At 45.0% G+C, this 12189-nt stretch overlaps 1 protein-coding gene across 1 annotated transcript in view; it reads right to left on the bottom strand.

Moving 5' to 3' along the window:
* Window positions 1-5685, bottom strand: part of Ppp3r1 (protein phosphatase 3 regulatory subunit B, alpha) — a 39323-nt gene extending 33638 nt beyond the window's left edge. The window contains exon 1 of the mRNA XM_052198688.1: window positions 5428-5685. Coding sequence (XP_052054648.1) covers window positions 5428-5430 — 3 coding nt within the window. The 5' untranslated portion in view covers window positions 5431-5685. The remainder of the gene's footprint in view (window positions 1-5427) is intronic.
* Between the last annotated feature and the right edge of the window lie 6504 nt (window positions 5686-12189).

The raw sequence follows: 12189 nt of genomic DNA, 5'->3' as shown, positions 1-12189 counted from the left end.
AATATAATTATTACCGAGTTAATCCCTACATCTAGATTTACCTCTTATTAAAATAACCAAACTACAAAGTAATCTCTCTTAAAAATATCATTCTACTGCTGAAAAATGACAAGAATGCTTAAAACAATGGAGTTAATTGACTGATAAACCCCACTGTACATAAGTTGAAAGTATAATAAATTTTAAAAATACATTTAACAATCTAATCTGGTGAACACTGTGATCTAACCTAGCCTGCCTACAGCCAAGCAAAAACCATTTACCACAAGTATTTTATAATAAAGTAAATGTCTAGTATAACTTGAACACTATTGGAGTGAAACAAACAATGGTTAACACAAGTATTTAACATTCAACATATGGTTAATAAACATATGGTATCTACTGAACATACTCCTATAAAATTAAAAAAATCCTAAGAAAACCACCTTAGGTCTGCACTCCCAGCCCCTGAACAGTTTTCTATGTTCATGCCTCTATGACTGTGACTACCTACTCATCCTTTGAAGATAAACGGAGTCTCCCAGGAGGCTGTGACTCCCACCACAATCTGAAATAATTTGCCCCCACCTGCTCTTACAAACGCCCTACATTTAGTTTGCTAAAGCAGCCACAGCACTCCATAATCACTGCCTGTTTACTCACCTTGACTCTGCTTAGAGATCATAATCATGTCTTCAATGTTTACATTGTTAGTGCTAAGTAGATTATCAGAGCCAACTACAATTTAGATAAGTAACAGTCTAAGCAGTGGCTCTCAAGTTTTAGCATCCCAATCACCTGAAGACCTATGAAAACTGAACAGCCTGGCTCACTGCCCCGCTGTGTAGGGTAAGACAGTCCAAGCTTCCAAATTAGTGAGCCTGCTGATTTCCGACCCACATTTGAGAATCACTACTCTAAATGCTCACGCTCTTCCTACCTTCGGGCTATGAGACGTCTCTGGGATGCCCTCACCTCTCTTCTGCAGCCCAGATGATCTTTTTAGACCTAGCACAACTCTCTATTCACAGAGCTTTCTCTACTTTCCAACTCATGGTGTTCTTAGCTCCCTTTTTGTCATGCTTTGGTCTATACCATTCATGACATCAATCACATCGTATCTCACAGCTACAGACATTTGTCCAAGGCAAGAAAACCAATTTTAATATCCTCTGCAACAAAGAGGACAGTAAGCAGTGACCAACAGAGGAAATCTACAAGTATCTGTTGGTATGAATGAATGAATCCCCATTGCTTTACCCAGAGGAGAAAGTCCACAGTCAGCCTTGCTTAACTCTCCTGAATAAGTAAGTCCCAACCTGACTTACCCTCTTCACTGTCTGTAGCAGATACTTAGTCCTATACTGCCCATCTCTCTCATGGCCGACTGATTCTTAGCTGGCTTCTGTATCTCATATCTGATCCATTTTAAGTTTCTCATCCACAATGGGGGTGTGTGTGAGAGAGAAGAAACTTTTCCCTCCAAATATGTATAAATCTTAGCTCTGCTGGCAATAAAATTAAGTTTCCATAAGAATGAAAACTTCAATAAAAAGCTAAAAATGACTAAAAAGTCTTTGAAAGAACCGATTTTTTGTTCATTTGTGTGTATGGTGGAGTGAAGGACTCATGCCAGTACAAAGACGAATTTCAGATATCCATTCTCTCACACCATGTGAGTGGGAGATAAAACCCAGGGATCATGCTTGGGGAGAAAAGCACCTTTACCCACTGGGATGTCGCAACAGCCCAAATCCATATTATCTAATCCAACTAAGATACAAACAACCTAACTGAGGACAATTCCTAGGTGCTCTGCACTCACAGATCTGATATTATACCTAACCTTCCTAATTCTTAATGCCCAACTGTTTTAAAAGAGAATGAAAGAAGGATAAACTTTGTTTTGACTCGTGAAACCACTGGAGTTAACTACAGCCCAACGGCTTGCTAGGTAGACCTGTCTGGCCTTAAACTACTTAAGATCCACCTGTCTCTGTCTCCCAAGTACTGGGGTAAAAGTTGTCCATCACCATACCAGACTCAAACTAACTGCTTTTAAAGCAGTAAATAAAACACTTGTCAGAATGAGCATTTACAGGGCTGGCTCAGCTGCTTAGCACACAAACATCAGGGCCCACGTTCTGATCGCCCCAAATTCATGTAAAAAGCCAGATGGTTCAGAAAACACTTGTAATGTCAGTGCTGGAATGCAGAGGCAGGAGGGTCCCTAGATTTTACTGCCAGCATAGATCAGAAAGTTCCAAGCTCAGTGAGGGTGTCTGTTTGGGGGGTGGGGGTGGAGAGGGGAGGTAGCGAGCTCCCAAGAAAGGCACCCAACACACCCTGTGACCTCTACAAGGCTGTGAATGAGCACACGTGCAGACACATGCACATGCGCGTGCGCGCGTGTGCGCGCGCACGCACACACACACACACACTCACACACACGGCTCCGTAAGAGATTTAATCCCATTTACTTTCCCATTTAATCAGACAATAAATTAAAACTACAAAATCTATTATGAAAATCTAGCAATTTAGTGGTACCCACTAGCAATTAGCTTTTCTGAAGGTAATGAATTTTTCCAGAAATGTAGGCTTAGCGTGGAAAATTACCCAGATCATTACAAAGCCCAACATATTTTCAGTTACTCAATGATCCATATGGCCAAATCAAGTTATGCACATGGTCTTGGTACTTCCAAACCAATATGGTGCGGATCACACCAAGACTGTTCCTATGTCAGGGCAGAACTGGGAAGAAAAATAATAAGGCAAATGTGAATTGGGAAAGTTTTAAGGGAAGCCAGAGAAAAAAAAAACCAAAAGCAATTAACCACACACACAGGCGCGCGCGCGCACACACACAGCGCACACACACAGCGTACACACACACCACAAACCAAACCAAAAAAAAAAAAAAAGGAAAATAATGACCTGTTAGATATTATAAAACAAATCTTAAAATACTGTGACTGACTAGGAAACAGAGTCACAGAAAGATGAGGAATTTAAGAGTCAGTGGGCTGCCCAGTGGTGGTGGTGTACACCTTTAGTCCCAGCACTAACAGCAAAGGCTAGTGAATGTACGTTCAAGGCCAACCAGGCCAGGACAGCCAAGGCTACACAGAGAAACCACGTCTGAATAAACAACAACAAAAAATGTCAATGGTCTGAGGGAACAGCTGCGGTAAAGAATATGCAACACAGATGCCTAACTTTTAGTATCAACAGTATAAATTAGAATAAAAATTGAGAGTCATCGAGGGCTCAAGAGCTCAAGCGGGCTCCAGGCTCGAACCAAAAAAAAAAAAAAAAAAAAAAAAAAAAAAGGGAGAGAGCGCACACACCACACTTTCAGAAACTAGGTTTGGTTCCCGGCACACATGTGAAGTGCACAACTACATGTAACTCAGAACCCAGAGAAATCTGGCCCTCTTCTGGGCTTCTAAAGCACCTGCACTCTTGTACACACACCCTTTCCCCATATACACACAGCTAAAATTTAATTTAAAAAAATCACTGCAAATAGACATCGATCTTCAGATAAAAGTAAGCCACAGGAGGAGCCATCTTGTCAGTCTGCAGATGATGCTGTATCTCTTAGCTTCAGTTACTGTGTTGCTACAAAATAACCCAATTTGGCAGGTTTGTAGATGGTACAAAGTATAAACCTCTAACTGCCCTGAGGTACCCAGTCTAAGCGTGAGGAGGAAGAGGCCTATCTTGGACAATTTGGCCCTTTGATTGGTTACTCTGATATAAGGTGATGGCATACATCGCAGACATGAAACTGAAGCAGGCCAGCCAAGGAGCTACAGGGTAGCCTGGGCTACAGAGAAAAACAGCCTCAAAACAAACAAACAAAATTATTAAGTGCAATCCCTAACTTTGGAATATTACAAATGTATTATGAACAGATATGATCTTCCTAAATGCTCTTTAATGGTGTAGAAAAGGTGAAGTTTCATAACCTTCGAGGAGCCAAATCATCTAAACATCTTCCCAAATTAAGAAAAAAAATCCCTCTATGTTCCAAAATCACGAACCATTTATTAAAGCTGTTCCTTTAATGGGTCTTATAAATGCCAGTAAGCCCGACAATAAATAAATAAAATAAATAAATAAATAAAAGCGGTCTTACTTGAATATGTAACCTCACTTTGTCTGACCACCACCACCTAACTAGTTTTTCAGTTGCAATAAACAATCCACATTTGAAGCATTTAAATCTTATATGCAAGGGGGACTGTACAATTAAAGGGTGTAAGTATCCCAAATCCGCCTGAAATTCTTTGATATACATTGAAAAGATTTTTACAAGTGTTACAATCTAGTATCGAGTTTAAGTAACTGACTTATAACGCGCAGTGCAGCTATGTTTTTCTGTGAACACAATTCTTGATCTCAAAGACGAAACATAGGCCAAGTTGGAGCTACAGAACCAGTAAGGTAACATGCTAAAGGCGTCATAGATTTCTTGGCTATGGTGACAGGCGGAGGCACACCCCTAGCGTCTGCCAGAAACACTACATGGTGAATTCCACCTACGGATTAATAGCAAAGTAAGGAAGGGAAAATTTAAATCGCCATCGTTCAACAACAACTACCACAAGCACCAGGGAAAAAAACCAGAAATAAAAATACTAAGAAAACATTAACAAACCAATATAAGCATTTCTCCAGGACCAAGCTGCCCGGTGTCTTAACCAATATACACGCTGGCCCTCTCATGTTCACCAACGCAGAGAAAAGCGGCCTCGAAAAAAAAAGCCCCTAAGGTTGCAAACAGCAGCGAGATAAATACGAGAACAAGCGAAGGCAAGAAAGTGGAAGGATCTCTGCCAAGGCTCGCTGCTGGAAAATGCGGAGTGAGTGGGAGGAAGCACAACTCTGGAGAAGTGGGTCTTACATAAAGCGCCATTTGCCGCACACTATCATTTCCACCGGATTTCAGAAAACCCAACCTGGAAACCCATCTGGGGGCGGAAAGTGGGTTCCACGTGGAGGAGGGTAGCGAGGGCGCAGCCCCTCGGGACAGGGATCCAGAAAAGACCGAGCGAGAGAGCCTGGCGGCGGGGCCGGGGTTGCGCGGAGGCCCACAGGCTTAAGAGTCCGGGGGCGGCGGCGCTGTGGGCTCCCGGAGGCCCAGGGTCGTGCGGAGGGCGGGGGCGGCGAGTCTCGGGGCGCGCGGAGGCCCGGCGGCTTGTAGGGGGCGCGGGGACGTCCGGCGTTTGCAGGGGGCCGGGGGCGCGCGGAGGCCCGGAGGAGGCGCGCAGAGGCTGGGGGCTTGCAAGGGCCTTGCAGCTAGCAGAGGCCCGGGAGCGCGCAAGTGGCCGAGGACTTGAAACCCGGCACCTGCACCCGCCAGGGCTCTGGAATTTTCTCCCCGGGAGGACGCCCCGGGCCCTCCCTTGCCCGACCCGGGAGCTGAGGTCTCACCATCTTGCTCGGCGGGCGGCGCTGGCGACGGCTGTAGGTTTCTCGGGACGCGGCGACGGCGGCTTTGCTGTCCGGAGCCGGGCGGGGTGCAACAGGGCCTGGGCCCGGAGCGAGGCGGGCGGAGTCCCGGTTGGAGATGCGTCGGCGGGAGGAGAGGGTTGCAGCCTCACGCTCACGGGCAGCCCCGACTCGCTGCAGCGGCTCGCGCTGACCGCAACCTCAAGGCACGGAACAGGGCGCGCAGAGGGCGGAGCGAGCGCGGGGCGGGGCGGGGCGGAGCTTGCGGGAGGCCGACATCCGGGAACCCGCGGCCGGCCGTGCACACGCTCTCCAACCGGATTGCTCGCACAGCCCCGCTAGCGCTCTGCCTGGGCTTTTTGCGTACGGTGCGCCGGGGGACTTGGAGAAGGGGGGCAGACGTCTTGACGTTGGGGGAGCTGTGCTTCCTGTCATGTGACCGAGGGAAGGCCGGCCAGAGGAAGACTCCTGGGAGGAGGAAATGGGGAGAATGACAGGACCTGCCACGGGATTGTGTCGATCTTGGGGAACACCGTGTCACTCTGGCGCAGCACGGGCAAGTCCACACTGTGGAGTCTAGCGCGCTTTGGAAAAATAGGAGAAGCAAAGCTAGCTGCAGCCCTTGGAGCCACTGACAAGAGTGGAGCGCTGCTTCCCACTCCACCAGACTAACTCCAGGTTGCCCTTAAGCTGGCGCAGAAGCCTTTAAGAGAAATCCAGAGACTGACTGCCCACTTGTCCCTGTAGTAAGGTTATGTTAGTAATGGTGGCAGTTACCTTACTATAGAAGTAAGAGTAGATAGGAGTCATGAAGTACACGGAGAGAAGTTATATTTAAGAGGAAAGGATAAGTTGGTAGGAGAGATGTGGTAAAGATAACATTTATTTTAATCAGTTTTTGAATGGTTAGAAAGTTAAGGTCAGGATATGTCCTGCTCTACCTTCATCTTCTGTAAACGTATGGGTTTTTTTAAACTTTTGAGACACGAGCTTTTGACTCCATTTTGAGGATGGGGGATGCCTGCAGCAGAGGGGATACAAATGGTACCACCATGTGTCCAGTTCCACTCACGGATGAGTGCCTTCTATCTTGGAGTAGAAAGGATGCCACCCTATGAATTTATTAGGGTAAACTGTTAACAGCACATGGGATTGCTAAAGTTGTGTTTGGGAAACCAGGCACAAGAATGTGGTAGGCACATCATTCCAAGAAAAGGGTGCAGCAGACTCCAGAAAGAGATAGCCATCTAGCACTGTGATGGCCACAAGCCCAACCAGTCTGTCATCTGACCATCCTGATAGGCAAAGAACACTTGACTGCCCCCAGGCTTCAAATCAGTTAGGTCGTGTCACTATTGACGAGGTTTGGTCTACTGGCCATCTTTCTATTCTTCCAAATATACCATCCATCCATCCCTCTATCTAAGCCTAGATTTGGCTCTTTGGTCTCTACAGTTGAACTCAACTCTGTTAGCTTCCCGTTTAAACCAGTGACACTCCCGATAGCCTGCTCCAGCATCTTTCCTAAAGCCAAGGTGCTTAATAAGCTTCAAAACAAACTACATTTCTGATGGCTGGGCAGTGGTGTTGCATGCCTTTAATCCCAGCCCTTGGGAGGGAGAGGCGGGCAGATCTCTGCGGCCAGCCTGGTCTGCAAAGTGAGTCCAGGACATCCAGGTCTCTGTTACACAGAGAAACCCTGTCTCAACAAACAAACTACATTTGGATCACACCAATAAAACCTTGTGAACTCTGTTGTGTCCTCTTGCTTTTTGCAGCTGTTCTGTAATTGATGTATATACAGATATATTTAATTGCATGATCTGAGAGTAGAAGAAAAGATTAGAAGATAAGCCTGTGTGTTTGCCTCAGAAATATTTGGCAGGTAGCTGCCATTAAAACCACAAAGTCTTATGAATTTTATTCAATAAAAGAAGACCTCGTGAAAAGACACGAATGTGTTTGTCTATGTTTCTGGCATAGTATGTTTATGATACATAGCATCCAGACATTAGTAGGTTTGAGGGTACTTAAGGAAGTATCCTCTGTCAAAATCAACTTGGACCTCACCTGCAGTGGCTCTGGTAACACTAATTTCAAGAACATAAATGTATCATAATTGTTTGTGCTTAGTATTTAAAATACCATGTGAAAAGGGAAATAGAGGCACAAGGTTTTGCTAAGGTTCCTTAAAGGAAGGTTATTTCTTGCTGGTAAAGCACAGGTATTCTTTTCAGTCTACTCTGTTACACGATTTTTAAATTATTATTACTATTATTATTATTTATCATCATTATACTGTTGTTGCTGTTATAAAAAGAATAGGATCTGAGTTGACCTCTGACCCTGGGTGGAGGCATGACAGTATGAACAGTCAGGGATTATTACTATCTTGCAAAGGTTTGCTTGTACTGAACAAAAACAAGCTATTATCTCCTTCTTTATGAGTTAGTTAAAATAGGTTAGCCAATTACTTGGACATGAAAATGATCCTTGGGAAGCTGTCTTCTTCCGAAACTTTAAGGAACATGATACACTTGAAAATGTATTAATCATAAGGACAGGAAATAGAAATGGGAAAAACGGTTTAGAGTAAGAGGACCCCAAAATAAACTATTTTCTTCTAAGTTGGAATTCAGAAATGTCCTTGGCTCTGTCCTACAGGGAGCCCAGAAATATCAGAAGTATTGGTGGGCTCCAAATCTGTGGTCTGATTGCTAAATGATTTTTGGATTATGCCCAGTGTGGGAACAGTTATAGTAACCTTGAAGGTGTTTGAAACCTTGGATCCTGTGCTATTTCTCTGATAACACTAGACAGATAAACATCAGATTTGTCACTCCTTGAGGCCTGACCAAAAGAACGGAATACCTCAGGCCTTGACTAGAGACAAGACATTCAGATCTGCTCTAAAGATTAGAGCATTTCATACTGTTATCCCCTCACTTAAGAGTTCATTCATCTGGGCCGGTCAAACCTGGTCAAGAGGCTATCCCTCAAGAGAGCTGGTTCACTTAACACCATGCTGAAGAGCTAGAAATAATAGTGACTTCGTTATGAGATCATGTACTTCTCCGTCCCAGAAACCCTTCCCTCAGAGAGCCCCTTATGAAGCTGCCACCAAGCGGCTCTAAGCCTGTCCATTTTCTAGGAACTCATTCAGAAAAACATAGCGTCCTTGTTCTTCTTTTCTACCTCTCTCTTTGAAACTGGCCAAAGCCTACACCTGGTTTGTCTTGCACTTGGGCATTTATTTCTGTGACGCTGTCCTCCTTTTGCCTTAAGGCTGCTTGACCTCCATTCCTAACTCCAAAGGCAGGGCTCTCTTCCTCCTCTCTAAGCCCCTCCTCTGGTGGTGATTTGAATAAGAATGGCCCCTACAGGCTCATAGGTTAGAATGCTCAGGGTGTGGTGTTGGAGTGGGTGTGGCCTTGTTGGAGGAGGTGTGGCCTTGTTGGAGGAGGTGTGGCCTTGTTGAAGTAGGTGTGGCCTTGTTGGAGGAGGTGTGGCCTTGTTGGAGGAGGTGTGGCCTTGGAGGTTTTCGAAGCCCAAGCCAGCTCTCTGTGTGTGCTGCCTGTGGGGCAGGTGTAGAACTCTCAGCTACTTCTCCAGTACCACTTCTGCCTGAGTACTGCCATGCTTCTGGCCTGCTGATAATAGACTAAACCCCTGAAACTGTAAGCCCAACTAAATGCTGTCCTTTATAAGACTTCCCATCGTCATAGTGTCTCCTCACTGCAATAAGTTACTGACTAAAGGAAAGAACTTAGTACCAGGAGTCGGGTATTGCTGTGATAGACCTGACGATGATGCTTGTCGGCAGAATGTGCACTTTAGGATTTTGGATGAATAAAGCAATTGAATGCTTTAAGAGGCCTTAATGGGTCATAGAAGCATGGAAAGTAGTGTTTCTGAGCACCATGTGGATTATGATGTCCTACCTCAAGAGGGTTCAAAGGAGAAGAATATTAGTAAGTGTCCTAAAAGGCTTTCACAGAAGAGACAGCCTGGTCTTGACTCTGTTGTGTGGTTTGTTCACTTTTATGCAGACCTATAATGAAGCAGCAAGCTGAGCAAGGGAACACACAAACTATGCAGTGCGAGGAGAAAAGCACCAGGAAGTGGAATGCAGCTAAGTCCTGTGCTCAGAATGATGAGAAGTTTAAAGAAAAGCCCGGGGTTAAATGGAATAAAGGGAGTGCTGGGCTCAGGGAAAGACCCCAACCAGCTAAGCTTCCAGTGTGCGAGCAGCGAAGGAGACTAAGGACAGAAATCTGATGCTTCAAAAGCGAGGGCCCGCTCAGCAGCAGAACTGGCGGCTTCAATCATGCGGTTCTAACTTGAGAGTAAAGGCTGTAAGAGAGGAGTTGTGGGATCTCCCTCTGCAGCTAAAGAAAGCTGCTGAGGCTTGTGGCAGTTGTGTCCCCGTGTGAAGGCCCCGAGGGCCCATTGTATAAGCCTATGAAAAGTGAAGCCTGGAGCTCACTGGAGACCCCAAGATTCTGGAGATCCCAGAGTCATGGATTACCTGTCAAGAAAACCTGCTAACAGGATGCGGAAACAGCCCGAAAACGGGAAGTGTGTTGTTGTCGACAAAGCCAAAAGGAGTTAGCGATCTGAAGAGCTCTTTGCCAGGCAACGTGGAGATGTTTGGCGTTTCCTATTACATTTTATTGACAAGAGTAAGAACCCCGCCCCCCAAAGGAGCCACTAATTTCCGTGGTAATGTATAGGCTCCCAGAGTTTCCAGGGTCACTAAGAGGATGGGAGGGAAGGGCAGTTAAGAACACATGCCGCTCCTTCAGAGGACCTAGGTTAAGTTCTCAGCACCCACACCAAGCTTCTCACAACCACCGCAATTCCGCCTCCAGCTTGTTCACCCTGTTGCTCCTTTCTCTCATTCTCTGTTAGAATCACCCTTGAGTTTCTTTCTAAAGTCTCTTAAAACAGTAGTGGAGTGTCATCTTTTTTATTTTGTATGTATGTATAATGTATTGTGTTCTCTCTCTCTCTCTCTCTCTCTCTCTCTCTCTCTCTCTCTGTGTGTGTGTGTGTGTGTGTGTGTGTGTGTGTACTAGGACTTGGGTATTAGTCCTTGTTTGACACAAGGTTTCTGTCTTGTTGACGCCCTTGCACAGGCCAGGATGGCTAACCCACACATTTCCCAGGGTTCCCCTCTCTCTGCCCCCCACCTCACTGTAGATCATACAGGTAAGGTTTGACCTCAAGTCTGTAGGCTTGTGTTGCAAGTACTTTCACTACCAAGCCACCTTCCCAGCCCCATTTTAAAATCTTTTTATTGACAAGACTATTAACCTGAAAAGAGGACAGTGTGTTCCCCGGTGACATTTTAATAAAATGACTCTTTAAAGGAAGTCTGTTAACATTCTTGTTATGAGAATCTTAGTATCTCTATGTGCTGTTTTGCTATGTGTCCTATCGGCAGTGGCAGGGATGGAGAACCAGCCCCAACTGTGCCAGGCCCTAAAGGTAGCCAGCTTACTGGTTCCTCGGTCCCTGCTAGTGTTCCTATATTCACAATTTATATTCTGTTAGCTTTGGGTATACCACATAAAATATAGGCATGTAATCAGTAGAATCTCTGATATAAAAGTAATGATTTTAAACCCACTGAGAGATAAATCCAAAATACACATTTAAAACCTCTCCATGGCTAAAACCAAATAACTATGCTGAGTATTCATTCTCTCTTTTTCCCTTTCCATTAAGTTTCAGTGTGATGTTCAGTACAAAGGGAAATCAAATGTTCCTGATAAAAACAAACATTTTAAATATGTAGATGTGATGGTTAATGTTGATTACCGACTCACGGGGGTCTATGTGACCTGAGCAATATGCCTCTGGGTACACCTGTGAGGGAGAGATAAGATTTGGCTAACCTCTGGCCATGTCTGCTTGGACTTGCTTGATTAGGGTAACTGAAGTGGGAAAACGCACCCTAAAAGAGGAAGGCGCTGTTCCCTAGGTTCAGGCACTGGGCTAGATCAAGAAAAGAGAGCTAGCTTGTTTTTAGCACCATCTTCCTCTGCTTCCTGGCTTAGGATGCAGTGTGGCCTGCTGCCTCAAACTCCAAGGAGCTGAAGAGGTGACTCAGCAATCAAGACACTTGCCACTCTTCTAAAGGATGGGGGTTCAAGCCCCAGAGCTTACATGGTGACTCACAACCCAGGTGATTCCCAAGGAGACTGACACCCTCTTTTGGGCTCCATGAACACCAGCTACATATGTGGCACACAAACACACATGCAGACAAACTTTTCACACATATAAGAAAAGCAAAGAAATGTAAGTAAAGAGGACCAAAACTACTGACACCATTAAGAGAAAGAAGTCAGAAGTTTGATTATTTTTGAGGAGAGGTGAGTTTGAATATAAATGAAGATATAAGGTTTTGTTTTTTGTTTGTTTGTTTGTTTGTTTGGTTTGGTTTGGTTTAGTTTGGTTTGGTTTTTTTTTGTTTGTTTGTTTTGTTTGTTTTTGTTTTTGTTTTTGTTTTTTTTGGTTTTTGGTTTTTGGTTTTTTCGACACAGGGTTTTTCTGTATAGCTTGGGCTATCCTGGAACTTACTTTGTAGACCAGGCTGGCCTCGAACTTAGAAATCCGCCTGCCTCTGCGACCCAAGTTCTGGGATTAAAGGCATGTGCCACCACTACCTGGCAATGTAAGGTTTTGAGCTGGACATTCAGTGCAAGTACAAACTATAAATGTTTAGTGCTGAAGCTC

The sequence above is a fragment of the Apodemus sylvaticus genome, chromosome 11, assembly GCF_947179515.1.
Source record: "Apodemus sylvaticus chromosome 11, mApoSyl1.1, whole genome shotgun sequence".
Lineage (NCBI taxonomy): Eukaryota > Metazoa > Chordata > Mammalia > Rodentia > Muridae > Apodemus > Apodemus sylvaticus.
This window is presented reverse-complemented; position numbering and strand designations above follow the sequence as displayed.